The sequence below is a fragment of the Toxotes jaculatrix genome, chromosome 4 (assembly GCF_017976425.1).
Source record: "Toxotes jaculatrix isolate fToxJac2 chromosome 4, fToxJac2.pri, whole genome shotgun sequence".
Lineage (NCBI taxonomy): Eukaryota > Metazoa > Chordata > Actinopteri > Toxotidae > Toxotes > Toxotes jaculatrix.
In genome coordinates, this window is record NC_054397.1 from 18,410,182 (window position 1) to 18,427,762 (window position 17,581).

General features: G+C 39.3%; 1 protein-coding gene across 1 annotated transcript in view; it reads left to right on the top strand.

The window, feature by feature from the left end:
• LOC121180766 (zeta-sarcoglycan) overlaps positions 1-17,581 on the top strand; it is a 141,393-nt gene that overhangs the window by 101,620 nt on the left and 22,192 nt on the right. The window contains exon 5 of the mRNA XM_041036410.1: positions 430-502. Coding sequence (XP_040892344.1) covers positions 430-502 — 73 coding nt within the window. The remainder of the gene's footprint in view (positions 1-429; positions 503-17,581) is intronic.

Sequence of the window (17,581 nt, forward strand, 5' to 3'; positions counted from 1 at the left end):
GACACGGGGGTGAAACACACCATTTTTCCTTAACCAACCTGTTCTATGAACAATTGTGTTCATACAGTGCAACTGTTTTGCATTAGGAATATATATATATAGGAGGTAATTTTTTGTTATTAACATATCAGGAAAAATTATTGAACACACAGAATCACCAAAAAAAGGATGCCTGGGGTACCCCATCCCATACACTTCTGACACTGATGCTACCTCCTAATAGTAAATGTATTTCTTGCTTCTGGAAATATTGTTGTATTTGAACATAATTCAAATGACACAGGGAAGATCCAAGCTCTGCGTCATGCATTTTAAGTGTCTGCCTCAGCTCCAAGAATAGAGATATGATGCAATATTGTGCAGACTTCCACACAAAAGACGTGTGTGATTTATTTCCCTTCCTTTCATCCACTCTTACCCTCTCTCCAGGGAACGAAGGCGTGGTGTTCAGCCATTCTGTAGAGACGTCACATGTAAGGGCAGAACCCTTCCAGGACCTAAAGTAAGTATTGTAAATAATTTTCTAAGTATGCTGGTGAATGTGTGTGTGTGTGTGTATGCGTCAAAAAAAGCAGTGTGGCACATTAGTTCACTTTACGAGTTTCCCTTGTTGTTAATATTCTAGTTGAGGTACAATATTTATGAACTGTATGTCTTTCTTGAATAATTGCTGAGATAATGGCACCACAAATAACAATTTAGGGAAAAATGTGTTGTTATGTAAAAACCTGCGCGGTTAGCTTAGTAGTCAGTCCTGTGGTACACTGTGTTCATGACTTGTAATCAGCTCACTGCAGAAAGAGGTGTGCTGATGATTGGCAGCCTGACAGGCCTGACAGAGGGAACAAAAGTGCTCCAGGCAGCAGTGTGCAAGGGTCGGGCCATTCCGCTAATACATGCACTTGAACACGTCGTGCAGGGTAGATAGATGTTTCTTCCTTTTCTTGAATTCTTGAATTCTATGAATTCACAGTTTGGTCAGAGAAAGTTGTTTAGAACTGCTGTAATCTATGAGGAGGGGTATTTTCAAGCTGGTGGTAACTGACAGAAGATCATTGCTTTTGTTTTTGTTTTTTTTGTTTTTTACAAATATGGTAGAAAAAAGAAAGTGTGAAACACAGTCCGTGTGACCACAGACAGTTCCTCAATAATGCTTACGCAACACAGACAACACACAGCTCAGACTGATCAAATGTTGCTTCCAATAAGAGCAGCTCACACTGCTGGTCTCCTTGTCACTGCATTAGCTAACTGTGTGTATGTGTGTGTGCCTTCTCCTCATCCCCTCTCTTGGAGTGTGTTTCGGGTGTCTTTCAGGGGGCGTATGAAGTTCCTTAATTACTAATGTCTCAGCCTCATTTGGGTATTGTCAGACAGGATTAAGCTGAAGTGGCCTTTGGCCAGAGAGGAAAACACAAACAGAGAGGCAGGAGAGGAGAGATGGGGTTAGAGAGAGGAATGAAGGGGAGGACGAAGACGTGATAAGTCATGGAGGAAACCAGGATGCTCTGTATGTTCTGTACAAGGAAAAAGGAGAGAATGGAGGTACAGACGTAATTGACTGAATCAAGGGACAAAGAAAAAAAAGACATGCCCATGAGATCAGACACTAAACAGGTCATATAGAAGAGGGAGCAGGCCTGGGGTGGGGGTGATGAAGACAACTATCTAAAGATGGAAGGAAAAAGAAGACGGAGGGATGGGGAGGGGATGGATGTTAGTGTATAGAAGAATAGATTAAATCGAACTGGCTCCTGCAGGGACATTGAGTCGTAGCAGCAGCAGCAGATAATGGCATACAGCAAAAATATGAATGCATTCAGGGTCTCTAATATGAAATTTTAAATCTGGTTAATTGTTAAGACAATATCTGGTTGCTCGATTGTCGTTACCTCACACAAGTGGTTGTTTGACTTTTTTAGCATTGCCTGGACGAAGGCTGCGTCCTTCCATTTGTACCATTCATAGTCTACATGGATTCATGCTACCTTGAATCTCATTCCCCATGTTTTGTATGCAGTGTTTTGTGTGCAGTGGGAATGAAAACCAAGACTAAGGCGGTGTCTCGTATCTTGTAATTACCAAATCCTGGGTTTGAGCCCGGGACTTTTGTCAAATGTCTTCAGTCTCTCTCATTCCCCTGTATTCCCTGTCTCCTGTCATTCTCTGATTCCAAGCAAAAACCTTTGAAGAAAAAAAAAAGAAAAGAAAAATGTGTCAGACATAAAATAGGGTTCAGGAACACAGAAAAAATTGAAATGACTTGACGCACAGACTTGAGATGGATGGACAGACAGCGAGAGACGAAAAATGTTTGATGGCAAAGCAAAATAGGTAGCAGTGGATATAGGACCCATACATGCTGAGGGATCAAAGGAGAAGAGAGGGAGGAGGCATTTCGAAGACTGGGTGAACTAGAAGGAGCTGGAAGGAAACAAAGAAGTGATAGCGGGGGGTGAGGGGTGAGGCGGGGATGGAAAGATACAGAGAGAAGGGGGAACCAGAACATTGGGTCAATGGACAGGTCAGTGCAGATAAGTAAAGTGATGAAACCTGAGGTGAGGAAAGGAAGGGAAGCCCTCTGGCGACAGGTGTTATAAATTCAATGTGCTTATAAATTCTTTTGGGCTGTTTTGATCTCAGTCATCAGTTTGAACAGATTTTATGTCATTAACATTCTTGTGGAGTGACATAAAAAAAAAAAACGCTTAATGCGTCAGTTTTGCCTGAATTGTCATCTTGTCATCATCAGCATCTTTCATATACAAGTCTGTCACCAAAGATTATACATAGTCATATACATTTACACATATTCAGTCATGCATGCAGACAAACACACAAACATCTATAAATACACAGATTAACACACTTATAAAGACACAAATACAAACACAAAAGCACAAAATAAAAGCAATTCACCCAAGTGCACGGACACACAGAATTAATGAATTAAAACACATTAAAATGTCAAACAACATGCATGACTCACTGTCAGTGCAAGTGTCAGTGTATGAGTACATCAGGAACAGGAAGTGACGTGAACGAAATGAAACCTGCATGCACACACACACACACACACACACACACACACACACACACACACTCACGCATTGCTCTGACCTCTCCATTGCATCACCTACTGCAGGGTTAATGAAAAGCACAGAGCACAGAAAAATAACACTGAGAAAAAGGCGATTACATGGTTCAAATGCTTCCCCCTCTCTGTCGTCAGTCATTAGCTGTTCAATGGAAGGGAAAGAAAATGAATTAATTGATTAATTAATTGAGCTGTTTTCAATATGAACAGATATTTCGCACTACTTGTAGAGATGGTATCAACAGAAATAAAGTACAGGTTCTATTCTTTTTTTCCCTAATTCCCAGGCACCCACGATTTTAATCCCTTTGTGGTTGGAACTTTCGTTCTATCTTTCTATCTATCTGTCTTTTTCTCATCATATCTATGTCCTCATCTCTCCGGTTTCTCGTTCTCATTCTGTCGAGATCAGCCCCCACCCCACCCCCTTTCTTTTCTGTCTCGTTATGAAAAGTAGAGCGTTATGCAGTGAAGGTAAATGGGACATGTAATGAGCGGATTGAAGTCCATTTAAAGCTAATGATCTATCTTACAGTTTAACAGTGAGAAAGAGGGAGAAGAAGAGAGGGAAACAAAGAAAGATAGATGGTACACACTTTACATGATAAAGTACAGGTCAAGTAATTCCTATCAAGAAAGGCTCATTGGCTTTATAACTTCTGCAGATGAATACATCTTTTTTATATTTTACTATTGCACATAGTGGTTTGTATGTAATGTGGCTTCATTGTATCCTGGGAACAGAATTAACAGTGCACCAGACTGGGAAGAGGAGATGAAAGATTGGATCAGACGCTTAACATCAAGTTATATTTGGGAAAACGTGGACTTGATGGCAAGTTGAATGTGGGGAAGAAGCACTTGACAAGCTAAAGAATCAAACGACTCCTCTCCTGCATTTCAATCTCTTGAGAACTAGAGGACTTTGCACTAGGACAGAACCCAACAAAAGCAAATCATGTAGGCATTCGTATTTGCATTGTTTCTTTTAACTTCTGTGCGACTGAGTCAAAGTAGAAGTGACTGTAGGCAGGCTTTGGGTCATTTGGGTGGATTCACTGAGCATTTCTATCAGTATTGGTTGTTTGAAATGCTTCAAGAACATTACATTTGATTGTAGATGTGACTGAAGCTAAAGAGACATGAATGTACAACACACAGTGCCAAAACTGGGTTATGCTAGTAGCACAGAAACAAAATGCTCAGCAGCCTGCTTTCCAGGACGTTATGCCATGCATTTTCAAAGCCCCTGGTGTGATCGCTGTAAGCCATGTTCACACTATTCTGCTTTTTTTTTTTTTTTTTTTTCCAAACTGCTTTTCCACTTTAAAGTATAGAGTGAGCGGCCGGGAGGCAGACAGAAAGCGGTCGCTTTGGAAAAAAGTGCTGTGGCTGGCATCTTTTTAAGCAGCACAGTTCAACATCTTAGAGAAGCATTCATGACAGTGACAGACTAAATAACACGTAAAAAAAAAGGCAGGGACTGACAATACATAGGCAGCCAACAACCATAACAACAACAACAACAGAAAACAGACTGAAAATGGATGAATGTAGCTGCAGAAAAGTTGGTAGTTGGTGTCTCTCTGGTGAGAGCACATTGGCTGTGTTGTGGGAGTTTCTAAATGTTTAAGAGCTGGTACAGTTTACTGATAGAAGCAGCGAGTCACTGTGTTAAAAATAAAACTCTTTCCATTATCAGCACATGTGGCTGAGATAGCACTTCAACTACAAAAACAACGAAATAGTCTTACATGCGAGAATAACAAGATTTTCTGGACATATAAAAGGAAAAATGTTTGCCTTATGTATGTTTTGACTGGAAATGCCTGTTGTCTAATGAGACCTATAGTATCAGTGACAGTCCTTGGATTCAACATAGACACAAAAGCTCCTAGCCTCTAAGTCATCCTCTTTTGGCACGCTATTTTTATTTAATTTTTTTTTTTTTTTTTCATGATTCACATGAAATCTGCAGCCAGAATTAAATGATAGCAGCCACTTATGATGGTAATTATGATTTAGAATGTTCTTCAGCAAAACATTGTGAAGGGCATCTGGCTTCAGGACGAAAGGACAACATAAACACCAGGTACTGTAGTGCTGAAGATTTTTCAGACTACTGTATTACTGTCTGTGCTCATTTGAGACAAAATTGAAGAGCTCTTGTTCCACCAACACAGTGGTCTGTTCAAAATGAATGAGGAGCCCTTGTCTTCCCATGCAGTGCTATTGTCAGTTTGAACATGGCCTTAATCAAACCAACACTCAGTCCTAAGTGACATCAATCAGGGCCAAAACCAGATTTTCACAACTGGTGCATTTTGACCAAATCAAAGACAAATCAAACTATAAACAGACCTTCAAGCACATTGCCTTTCATCTTTAAGATTCTGTGCAATCTTTGATTGTTGACTGTTTCCATGGACATGTGTGTGAATTCACTCTGATTTGTGGGTCCAAATCAAAGGCTCTCCTCAATATTTACATATTTACTGGATTTACTGGAGAATAAACCTTGATTCTGGTTATTTCTTGTGTTCCTTGTTTTTGAGAACTGTCTTTCTCTCTCTTTTCCTCCTAACGCTTTTGCCTCTCTCTGATGCAGCTCACTCATGACATTGACTGATTGATTGACAGTATTTACTATTTATTAATCACTGGCATTTTTTGATAAACCATTATTTTCATATCCATTGTTCCAACTTCTTTCTACCCCTACATTTTCATTGTACAGATAATTATGTCCATTTTTTGTACTCACTGCTGTTGCTACCATTGCTCTTAGGGTGGGTATCACTTTTTGTCCACAGTTCCAGAGATGAGAGAGAGAGGGTCAATAGAGAGGACAGAAACGAGTGTCACATTGAAATGCACTCAAGATGTGGTGAGCCAAGGGGAATGAGGCAGTGTTTAAAAAATACAAATAATGTTTGTGGGAAAAGGAGTGACTCAAGTCCTGAAATCACTCAATAAACTGACAGCAAGCTGCCAAAGGTGTAGACAGACACTGAGCTAAAGTGGCACGAGTGGCTGGAAAGCTAGACTGACATGCAGTCAGGCAGCCAGACAGAGCTGATGGTGTTGTAATCTTCACACTTTTAATTTAAATCCTATTTTAGTTCTGTCTACTGTAGGTACCAATCCCCAAGGTTCTCTTTTCGTGTCCGTCTTTGGTGCTAAACACTGGTGTTTATACAGTGTATTTGAGTGGCAGTGATCACTTGTTCATCAAGTAGTGTGAGCAGAAGATCATCACATTTCATTATATGCTTAGGGAACTTTCACTTTCAATTTACTGTGTGGCCCTTTAGCACATTTACTGGCTCAAAGCGGCTCCACAGGATGATGTTATTTAATGGGAGAATAAGACACTTCCTTCAACTTGGCAAGTAAAACCTTCAAAAGAAGTTAAGTGAAGGAAAAAAATGGAGATATCTTGGGAAGAACCACAAAAGCAAATGTTGAATTGGTAGTGGGAAAAAAACAGCAAATGAAAGACGGAATATCACAACGTAGGCTAAATAGGGAAAGTGAATGGAGCAGAATACTCAAAAAGAGTCTTTGAGAAATAGTATAATAGGCACCTTGACAATAACACATAAAGAAGCATAATCCAGAGGACGACTTAAATCTGTGCTTGTATCATATGGGCAACGCCGATGCAAAAACAAGTGCAAGGAAGAGAGCTATTTTGACAGAGAGACCAAAATCAGTCAACAATTAACTCACCAAAAAGGTTTAAGAAGTCTGACACATGCAACATCACCAAGCTGACGCAAGCGGACATTGTGTTACCTCAGGTTTCTTTCTTCATCTGATGCTTGGCTCCAAAGCAGAGAGAAACAAGCTGCTGCGCAGTCAATATCTCCATTTCTATCCACTCTTTCATCCCGTTATCCCTCCCCCTGTGCCTTCCTCTCCTCTATCCAAGTCCTGGGGTCATGAGAAGGCTCCCTGGGGAGAGTTAGCCCTTACACAGGCAAGGGCATCAGAGAAGGATTTGTGCTCCGTGCCCCTTTCCCCTATCCCCCGCTCTATTTCCACATATCTATCTATCCTTCCATCCGAGAAAGGTAAAGAAGACTACAGAGCGCTATCAGGCTCAGGGGCATGGGAAAGGATTTTATTTAGAAAGGGTAGACAACTGTAGGGTAACAGTTTAAAAGTGGGCTTGGCACATTAAATTCCTCAGGTATGGAGCCAGATATTAAAAAAAAGTACCAAAAACACCAGCTTTCACACAAAAAACGGATAAGTATTAAGAGCCAAGTGCACAGTATATTGTATTTAAACATGATTTACACAACACATTGAATATTAGAAATGGGGCAAAGAAAGGGGAATTCTTAACTAAAAGTCTTTTTCATACACTTCACATACCTACTCAGAGACAGAAACAGTCTGAATCACAGTGGCTGCTCTGATGCTGGAGATTTTATAGCATATTACTAATACAAGACTAAGGAGAGCGTTAATGTTGTGTATATAATATATCCAGACAAAGTTAAACACCAAGTGTGTCCACAGCAGTTTTATTTTTTAAATTTCTTTTCTATTTAGCGATGCCCCCATTTTTTGATATTGACTCTGCACAAAGTTTTATGAATCAAACCTCGAAGATTCATGGATTCCCACAAACTCGCCAAGGTCAAGTTTCAGGAGAGTCACAGAAAGACATTTGATTTGATAATGATTTGTTTAAGGTATCAGGAATTCACCGGGGTGTTAATAGTGAACACAGGAATCATTATTTGTATACATACTATGTGTTTCTTATGCATTTTGCAAATAGTAACATGTTTTTATTTGGACCTACTGTAATTGTTGCAAAGATCCCAAAACCCCAGTTGAAGAACCATTAGATCAACCTCCGCAGCTTGCTGGGGAAAACCTTAGGAGAGTGAGAACTGCCTTATCCATCCAACTATTCTCAAGTGGGAATAAGGCACTAACCCACCCAACATAGAGCACCGAGAGTAATTTATATAACTGGGAATGTGTTTAACCCTCCCTCTCCTCACCAGCTACTCCCTCAGGGTGTTACTATTAATGAGAATGTATTTTTATTTTGCTTTTGTGGTTTTTACTTTATATTTTTGTTACTTTTTCTCACCATCTATGCTCAAGAAGCCTCCCATGGGGAGATCAAAACCTTCTTGTTGTCTGGTCTTGTGTCCATCCCTCCATGTTTCCATCCAAATTAAACCAGATCCCGTAGGGAGGTCAGCCTCTGAAAGTAGTTTTGGCGGAGGCAGTTGGTTTGTCTCCGTCCCTTTGTTCTGTCCTCCTGATCTAATCCAGTGGTTTTCAGCCCTGGTACTCAGGAGTGCTCATGGTTTTTCTTGGTGGGCGGGTAAATGCTGTTAATTGTATTCACCTGGTGCCCCAGGTGTAAAATAGCACCTGATTAAATAGGAAGAATGATAGTCAGCAGGACTCTGAATTCTGAGAGAGAGATCTGTTGCTTTAAACAAAATTAAGGGCATCCCTCTCTGCCCTTAATTCTGCCATCCGTCTCTACATCGCAGGAAGTTAAAGACTGACTTTCATGTGTAGAGGGAAATGTGCTGTTGTTCTGCTGTTGTTTCATCCATTTCTTTCACATTTCTTTCTCATCCCAACATATGTTATAAATGTACAGCTGTAGTTTTCTCATTTGAGGTTGGAACCAAAAGTTGTTATTACATGTTTCTCTATAGACATGTAGGTCGCTACATAACAGGAATGCTAATATGACTTAATGGTCCCGGGTCCTAGGGGTACTTCCAATTTAACCCAATTACAGACTGTAAATTTTTACAAGTCCTTGAAGTCGAGAATGGGGAGATGATTCACCCTGTGGCCTTCATTCTCCTCCCCTCCCTCCAACAGTTCACTCAACTCTGAACAAGTTTCCAAACAACAAAAGTAGAATCTGAATTCACAATTTATATATGTAGTTAATTTTCTTGTTTTTCTTTTTTTTATAGCATTTTCTATGCTTGAGTAGACTAAAAACCAGTGCATAGTAATAAATTATCATTATGATTCCAAGCACATGGCACACTCATTATCTTGAATACGTAAATGGCCGAAAGTCAGAGGTTTAATAAATAATCCACAGTGTCTTGAACCTTAACATTACAGAAGTACGCTTCACTTTTACGTTTTAATTGAGGTTACAATCCTCAAATGCCTAGTAGAAACAACAATGTGAACTGAATTAGGCCCACTTCCCACGCATATTTTGAAGGAGTCTCAGAGCAGAGTTGATTTAACCAGGTTTTCGTGTGAGCAGCCAGATGGATGAGCGTGGTGTGGGATCGCAAAGTACACCACCTAATTAGCTCTAAAAAAAACGGAGAAGTAAGCCCGCCCCTAGCTGTTTTTTGATTAAAAAGTTGGGGGTTTGTGTCAAAGTAATTGGAAATCATTAAAATTTAGGATGAGCCCCACATTCTCTTTGAACTATGCCTTTGGGAAAAGCTTCTGCTCATGCTACAGTTCCCCTGAAAGATGAGCCGTTCACTTGCATGATGGTTTTGAACAATGCCTGTTTTTGTTTTTTTTGTTTTTTAATGCCGAGGGTCAGTTTGATACAGGGATTGATTGCAGGTTTGGCAGGAAAAAAAAACAAACTTTGGGCTTAGTTTCATCCTTTGTTGTCTCTCTCCTGCTTTTCATTCCCTTCATGCTTTCAACAGTGATCAACACAAGCAGGGCTGTCTTTGGAGGAATTCAGAGAGTACTGCTTGTCTCCTACGATTGTGATACAGTTTGTAGATCGAAAACCTTATACTGTTCCTACTGATAACACCTATTTTATACCAGGATTGTTGACCTGCTGTGTAGCCTATTGTTGTTTAAAGTAGAAATTGCTCTGTAAATTAGCAATTTATTCAATGTATTGACAACTTTTCAGTCAAACACTTGAGCTGTTACTAGTCTGGTGAACCAGAACCACATTTGCACTACTCAAAAAGAAAAAAAAAAACAGCACATAGCCTTTCCTACAATTTGCTGTCCTGGAATTGGATTTTAGATGCATCTAACACCTCCCTTCTCATTGCTACAACAAGGACAATCAGCCATGCCCTGCTCTGTTTTGTCTCTTATTGATCAGACACGCAGGGAAATCATTGAGAACAGAGAGAGAGAGAGAGAGTAGGCAAGCAAGCTGGGTTATGGGAACAATCCATAATGTATCTGAATTTCTGTGTGTGTTTTTGTGTATTTGTTAGACTGTCATGTTCTACAAATTGATGCAATACTTTTTTTTTTCCCCAAATGCTGACGTTTGGTAACAAGGGTCCTAAATTTTAGGGAGACAGTCTGATGTAACAATGATGTGGCTGTTGGGGATGTCCTGATCAAATTATTTGCCCCCCGTCCTGATAGTTGTCAGTTACTACTGAGAATTCCAATCTGATATTTATATTTTTCCTAAATAATATAGCTCTGCAGTACATCATTGGAGTACAACTTAACAATTTAATATGAGCTTTTCTTTAGAGATCATGACTGTCAGGAAGTTTTTTGTTGGGAGTTTGGTTTCAAACACTGCAAGTTTATTAAATCTCAAAGCACAAAGAAAGAGCACACCAGAAACCAGTGGGGACTAAAATTAGATCCTGTGACGATCAAGTAACTTTTACAGCAGGATTAAAAAATCACATTATAAAGAAGCTACGCAGTTCAAGTTTTGGTTTGTGTACAAAAGGAAGAAAAAGATGAGCCAAAATATGTTGAAGTGGTAAGACAGAGAAACTTTGTACTGTCTGGGCAAACCTCAAACTTCCAATATTCAGTTTAGTGAGGGCTTTTACATAGTGGAACTGTCTTATGGACACATGGACTGTCTCCTACAGCAGAATTCTGTTTTTGTCTTACAAATTTGTTGTTGTTGATTGTTTTGCCAGAATAGGCTTTGATGGAACCAGGTTTTTTTTTTCTTTCTAGTGTAAGAAGTGCAGCAAGCAAGTTGTACAGCAGGTAGGTGGTCAGGGTGAATGATGGGTGTATAAACCTCAAAGCTGTAATGCCAGAGATTGGGATTTGCATTTTGAGTCCCTCCTGAGTTATGTTTAAGCACTTTAGTTGAGGTTAGGAAAAAAATGTGTTTTTTGTTAAATGCTAATAAACTGACGTTCTGTTGCATCCTTTTCAGTATTTCTCAGTGTTTCCTTAACCTTTACCAAGTGCTAAGTTATCAAACACACAAAGGGGATCCCCTTGCATATTGCATACAATAGTTGGTGGACTGTAAGTTAAGTTACTCTGATGTTTGGTGTAATCTCAAAGTCTAAAGCGTCACACTAAATCTGGAATTAGCTGTGTGTAAGCTGTGTTATAGGGCACAGTGCTTGCTGTAAGCAGTATGGTGACATGGTACTGTAGGTATCTACCTATTAATGTCATTTTTGTTTTTTGAATTGGTTCGTAGATCTTTGGAACGCCGCCTCAGTAAACTGTGTGCATTGTTATTCTGTCATTGTTTGCCTGTGTTGATTGTTGTTTGTCTTTGTTAGTTATTGTTTATCAACTGCTGTTTATCATTGGATACCGTTGTACACAACTTGAGGGGGAATATGTGAAAACAACACCCAGTAAATATTCAGCAGTCTTGCCATATTGCCACGCATCTGTTCCTTGTGTGAATTTAAGCATGTGTGTGTGTGTACGTGCGTGTGTGTGTGTACGCGAGCTCAGCTGCTGTGTGTTTCTGAGTGTGGGTTGCAAAGATAGACGGCTGTTAATATCAGATTTTGCGACAGAGCCAAATGTTCCACTGTGGATAAAGACTATTACAAATGGCTAGAGGCTGTTTTGGCTAAACACTGAAATCACAGCAGATAAATAACATTAGAAAACACTGAACACACACACACACAAAGACCCACTCACAGGCATTCAGACACCTCATGCATACACTCACACAAACGCTCCTAATCCAAACACAGCAACAAGCAGCTTTATTGTGTTGGCGACTGTTAGGACACAATCTGACTTCATGGTGGGAATTCAAGGAGAGAGATTAAAAAGAAGCATCCAGAATATGCAGTAAATCACACTGACAAAGACCAGCCTTGGATTTGTTACTCGAAAAATTCACCATCACTCTCTTATCTTCATTTTGCGGACAAATGTCCCCTGACTGGTAGCTGTTATAATTGTTACGGGCTGCTCTGATAATGATTAAGGTGCAGTACTGTTTCCTTGGGATACCACATGGTTTTGTACCTGCTGGTAAACTGTAGTAGATAGGTTATATGGTTACTGACTGCCAGAGGCTCTGAAAGAGTTTGAATCAGGCCTTTTGTAGCCTACTGTGTATTTCTAATTAGATAGTAATTATTGCAGTTATTGCACTTTTGAAACTGTTATCTTTGCTTGCATGATTTGGAACAAAATTTGGAGTGTTTACACATGTAGATGAAATCTAAATTGTTCCCGTCTGCAGATTAAGTGTGAAAATTATTTTGATAAGTGATTTACAGAAAATACATTTTATTTTACATGATCTCAACTAAGAATTTTTACATTTATTAATTTACTCTTCAAAGTAACTCAAGTCCATATGCTGCATTTACCTGGAATTTAACATGTCAGTTATATCAATGAGCATGGATTCCTTTTTTTTCCTTCTTTTTTTTTCATAAGTCATTAAGTCAAGTCAAGATATTCATCCCTCATGACAGCTTTTACCATACTGTCACAATAGTCACAATGAACCCAGGTGCATTGTTCTTCTGTATCATCCATATGACTAATGAAGGGGGTAGGAAGTGTCTGAAGTACAGACCTATCTTCATCATGGTTTGCATTGTTTTACTTTAGACAAGAGCGTAGACCGTCTGACGCCTCAGACACATGTATGAAAAGATACATAACAGACTCCATAATATAAATGTTTTCATATTAGAAAAAAAGAATGATTTTGAGGGAAATTTTAACCTTTATGCGGTGCATGCTGGGAAGTATATGCAAATAAGCTAATGATGTTGCTGAATAACTTAAATTGATGAGTTAAGTAAACTATCAGACATTTTGTCAACTGAACTCATGATTATTCATTCTGAAAGTGCTAATTAAACAATTTAAACTTGAATCTGACAAACACAAGTTAGCAGAACTTTATCTGTAATGAATCAGATTAAGATTCTAAGTTATCAGAACTTACTCAGCTTTGTTGAAACATTGGTTGAGACAATTTTTAAATTAATTGCTGATCATTTTCTAGGCAACCTCTAATTGTTATTTATGCTAAAGAATATAAATTACAGTCTTGGCAGTTTAGAGGAAATCTACTATTAGGACTTTTGGTTTGTAATTTATGAAAGGGACAGTTTTAGCTTTGATAAATGAAAATATTCCACTCTATCAGTAGATTTTATCACTATTAAGAAGATACTTGGAAACAGAGAGTGAAATGAAGAGCAGTTGCCTAAAAGAATAGCTCTTGTCAAATACGGCAGTGAATGAAGAGAGAGAGACTAGAAGGAAGAAAGTTAAATGAGGAAGATAAAGTGGTGGGAAGGTGTTACATTTTTACCAGCATGACTTCTCTGCTTGTACGTTTTCAGCTGTGAGAGAGAGAGAGCAGGCACAGCCGGAATCCAACCAGGAGACGATGGATAGGCAGGAGAAATGAAAGGAACACCGATAAGTTGACTGTAGGAGGGCGGGCAATGAGGCAGAAAGAGAGAAAAGCAAAGAGGTTATCTTATGATTGTGTTTTTCTCTTCTTAGGCTTTCTTTTCTGTTTCAAAACTCTCTCTCTCTCTCTCTCTCTCTCTCTGCTTTCCCCCTATTCTTTTTCCCATTCTCTTTCTCCTGATCCCCTTTTCTTTCTCCTCGTGTTCTCTTTCTTTTCTTCTCTTTCCATCCACTAGGGGGAGGGTATGAACTACCGTGTATAATCTATCTATGTATCTACCCATTGTTGTCTCTTTTCTTGACTGGTCTACATGTTTCAGGACTCTTTCACCTTTTATTTTAAGTATGTATTCCAATATATTCTAATTCCTTATGTACGACTTCTGAGTGTTCATTTTTTCAACATCTTTGAGCAGACTTGAACAAAACCTAAAAGAATGACGCATCTTTTCACTCAGAATTAAAAAAGTATGCGCCTCATGTTTGAAAGAGAATAGAAGATGAAATTTCACTTTCTTGAAACACACGTTCTCTTCACTTGTTTTCTCAGCTGAGGCCTGGACTCACTCATTGTAAAGTATCACAGATCAGTGCATTTGCATGCTCAGTTTAATAAACCGACACACAGTGCCTTTTAAAACTTGCTTTTACCACATCTGTCTAATGTGTCCAGATTCTTCCTTTGGTTTAATCTCCCTATTGTTGATTAATGTTATCCATGTTTTACTTTATTTTGAAGAAGATTGCAGTACACCATCACCTGCTGAATAGTGCATCTGATGAGATGGAAAAATGGACACTTTGTGCCACATGCTTTTTTCACCTTATCAGCACAAAATGCAGTCGAGACAGGGGTTTCTGTACATTAAAGTGGAACAGTGGGTTTAGGTGCCTTTCCCAGGGGCACTTTATCAGTTTTTTTATGGGAGCGGAGTGACATTCACAATCTCATTTCCCAACATATGTTCTTCCATCTGTATAACCAGCAATGTGAACAGCTAAACTTGCACACTTGCAGATTTACGCCTCAAACCTGTAAATCTCTCAGCGAGGACACACTTCCTTTTTCTTTTTTCTTTTTTAATCTGCTGTGTTAATCCTGGTATGTTTTGCTGTGGCAATTACTTATCGAATTATCTTCAGCACTCTATTTGTTCTTTTCTTATCTCTATCCTTTTCTGTGCTGCTGCAAATACCCAACTTTTCCACAGGGATCATTAAAGTTTCATCCAATCTTTAGAAAAGTACAAGATAGTGCCGTTTGCAAGGCATATTAAATAACAAGGACTGCAATATAATCGCTAAAGATGTCATTAATGCAGCGAGGGCCTGTAGCAACCTCATAAGATGATGTCTTATTCCAGTGTCACATGGAGCCTCAAGTCTGCCATCATGACTGAATTCTACGCAAGCCACTAAACTTGTTCAAAGGTGTACTTTTAAGTTAGCTGAATATTATTTCTATCAAATAAATAGCTTCATATCTGACTTCTTACACTTGAAAAGGGTTAGTTCCTCAGCTTTCTGCTGCCTGCCTACCCCTTATCGCATCATTAAAAAAAAAAACTATGTTCCTTCACAGAAGGCGTGAACCACAGATGGGTAAAGACAACGCATACACTACAGAATCTAAATGCACTGTAGTCTTTTTATTGTCTTCGTGAGGGAGCCCTAATTTCTCTCCAGTTTCTCTGCTCAGAAGTGTTTTCTGTCAGGCTCTGCTGAATGGAATATGGAGACAATACTAATGAAGCAAAGCATAGACTGTCCCGCTGTTTTTCTGACCTCATATCTGCAACTGAGAGCAAAGCAAATACACACACATACCTTTCTCTGTGTGTCTGCATCTGTTCAGAGGTTAAAGTATCAAGAAAAACAAGAAACTTTTTTCTTGACTTTTTCTTTTTCTTTTCTTCTGTTTGAAAGCAGCAGTTCCTCATGGGGCAAATTAGCTAATGGCCTTCAAAAGATGCGGATGTAGTACTGTAACAGTTACATAAGAAAAGCCAGTTTTGCTTCAGCTGTTAAGAGTTTTGTGTGAAAGTGAGAGAAGGACTTTTATGTACAGAGTTTCTGGAGGTGTTTCAGTTTTGCTTTTGTTTTCATTTTCTACGTTCTTCACATTTTAAGTTAAACACTTTCTCTGCATGAACTAGATCTATTGCTGACTCTACCTCCTTCTGGTTTCAAATGATGGACACTTGAACTTTTGTACAATTGTTTTCTACAGATAAAATCTATTTACTGTTTCATGAATGAAGACATGAGAGTAAATGCTTGATGCGCTGGGTAGATGGAGTTGTACCACCGAACTGGACACAATGTTGTTAACTTGCAGTGTTTTCCGCTCACCCATCTATTCTCTACCCCCTCACCTCTTTCTTTTCCTTACTCTTTCTTTTTTTCTCTATGTGAATTTCTAACTCTTCTAGCAAAAACAAGTCAATGAACAATGGGTGGAATGGCTAAAGTTGTGGAGGAGTGAAGTTAGTCTTTCACTACTGATTAAATTATCAGCTTGGCGCCCCATCGAAGGCACAAAGGCATGAAATTGCTTGACATTTTTTCTCCTTGCGTGGTCCGCCATTAGCCATTTCCTTGGCTACATTTCACAGCGAGGAGGACAGCGAGAGCCTCTGAAAGTCGTTTTGGAGGAACTCACGGATTTGTCAAGTGGTGTGTGTTGTGCAAAGGCACACAGTCGCACAGGACATGTAACTCACGTCATGAAAGGCAGCTGTGCAAACACACAAACTGATGGGAAGTGTGCTTGTGAACATACGTTGTGGACATACTTGTGAAAATAACTTCTGTAATATCTTAGGCTTAATCTTTGTACATGAATACACGCATTCATTATGATGCACACACACATTTGCAGAACACATATATACACACAAATTGTTTGGTTGAAATTCAAATTTAAGCTCCCAGAGTTGCTGAAGAACATTTACTCTTCAGTAGTTTCAACTTCCTTTTCACAGACACACACACACAAACTTATATCTCTTGCTTTTTCTGGTACCCACAAACATGCACACACATTTTTTTTCCACAAAGACAAACCTCTAATGTACCTTGACTCTCTCCTGTCCCTCCTCAGTAACTCTGTAGGGACTTTTATAACTTTTTAAAACAGCCCAAGGCTTTCTCCTCTCACTCTTTTTTTTCTTTTTTTTTTAATACACCTGCAGGATTCATGGGGCGAATTAATCTCGCTGCATCACCCTCACTCACCCGAACACAGACTCGCTGCAAAAGTCAGGAGGCTTTGGAAATGCCATATTTCTGCATTCTGTCTCAATCTAACTCTCTAAAAGTCAAAGACTGTCTTTTTTTCCTGTCTTCAGTCTTGTCTCAATGCATCACTCAGCACCAAGTTTTTAAAGTACTTCTTGGACAGGGTTGGATGGTGGCAGCAGGGGCACTGAGCAGATGACGGAGCATTTAGCGTGAAAAGGTTAAAGGTTTGCGTCCCAAATGGCAACGTGGCGATAAGGTGGTGTGGCCTTCAGTGGTTCTGAAGAGGAAAAGGGCAGGATGAATGTCAGCCAAGTCTTCTGGGAAATATAAATCACACTAAAAAGCCCAGATTTTAACATTTTTAGCAAGATTTTCTGCACAACTTCTCACACTGCTTTCAAAAAAAAAAAAAACTTCACCAAATGAAGTAATTTCTCTTGAAAGAAGGCAGTTTCATCCCACAGTCAAAGGATTGAGCTTGTAGGATCCATGATCTCAAGGGAAATTGCATCAAGTCAACCTTCATGCACTTCGTATTTTCTGTCTCAGGAAGTATGAGCTCCTGAGTAAAAGTCAGATTTTCCTAGTACCTCTGAAACGCTG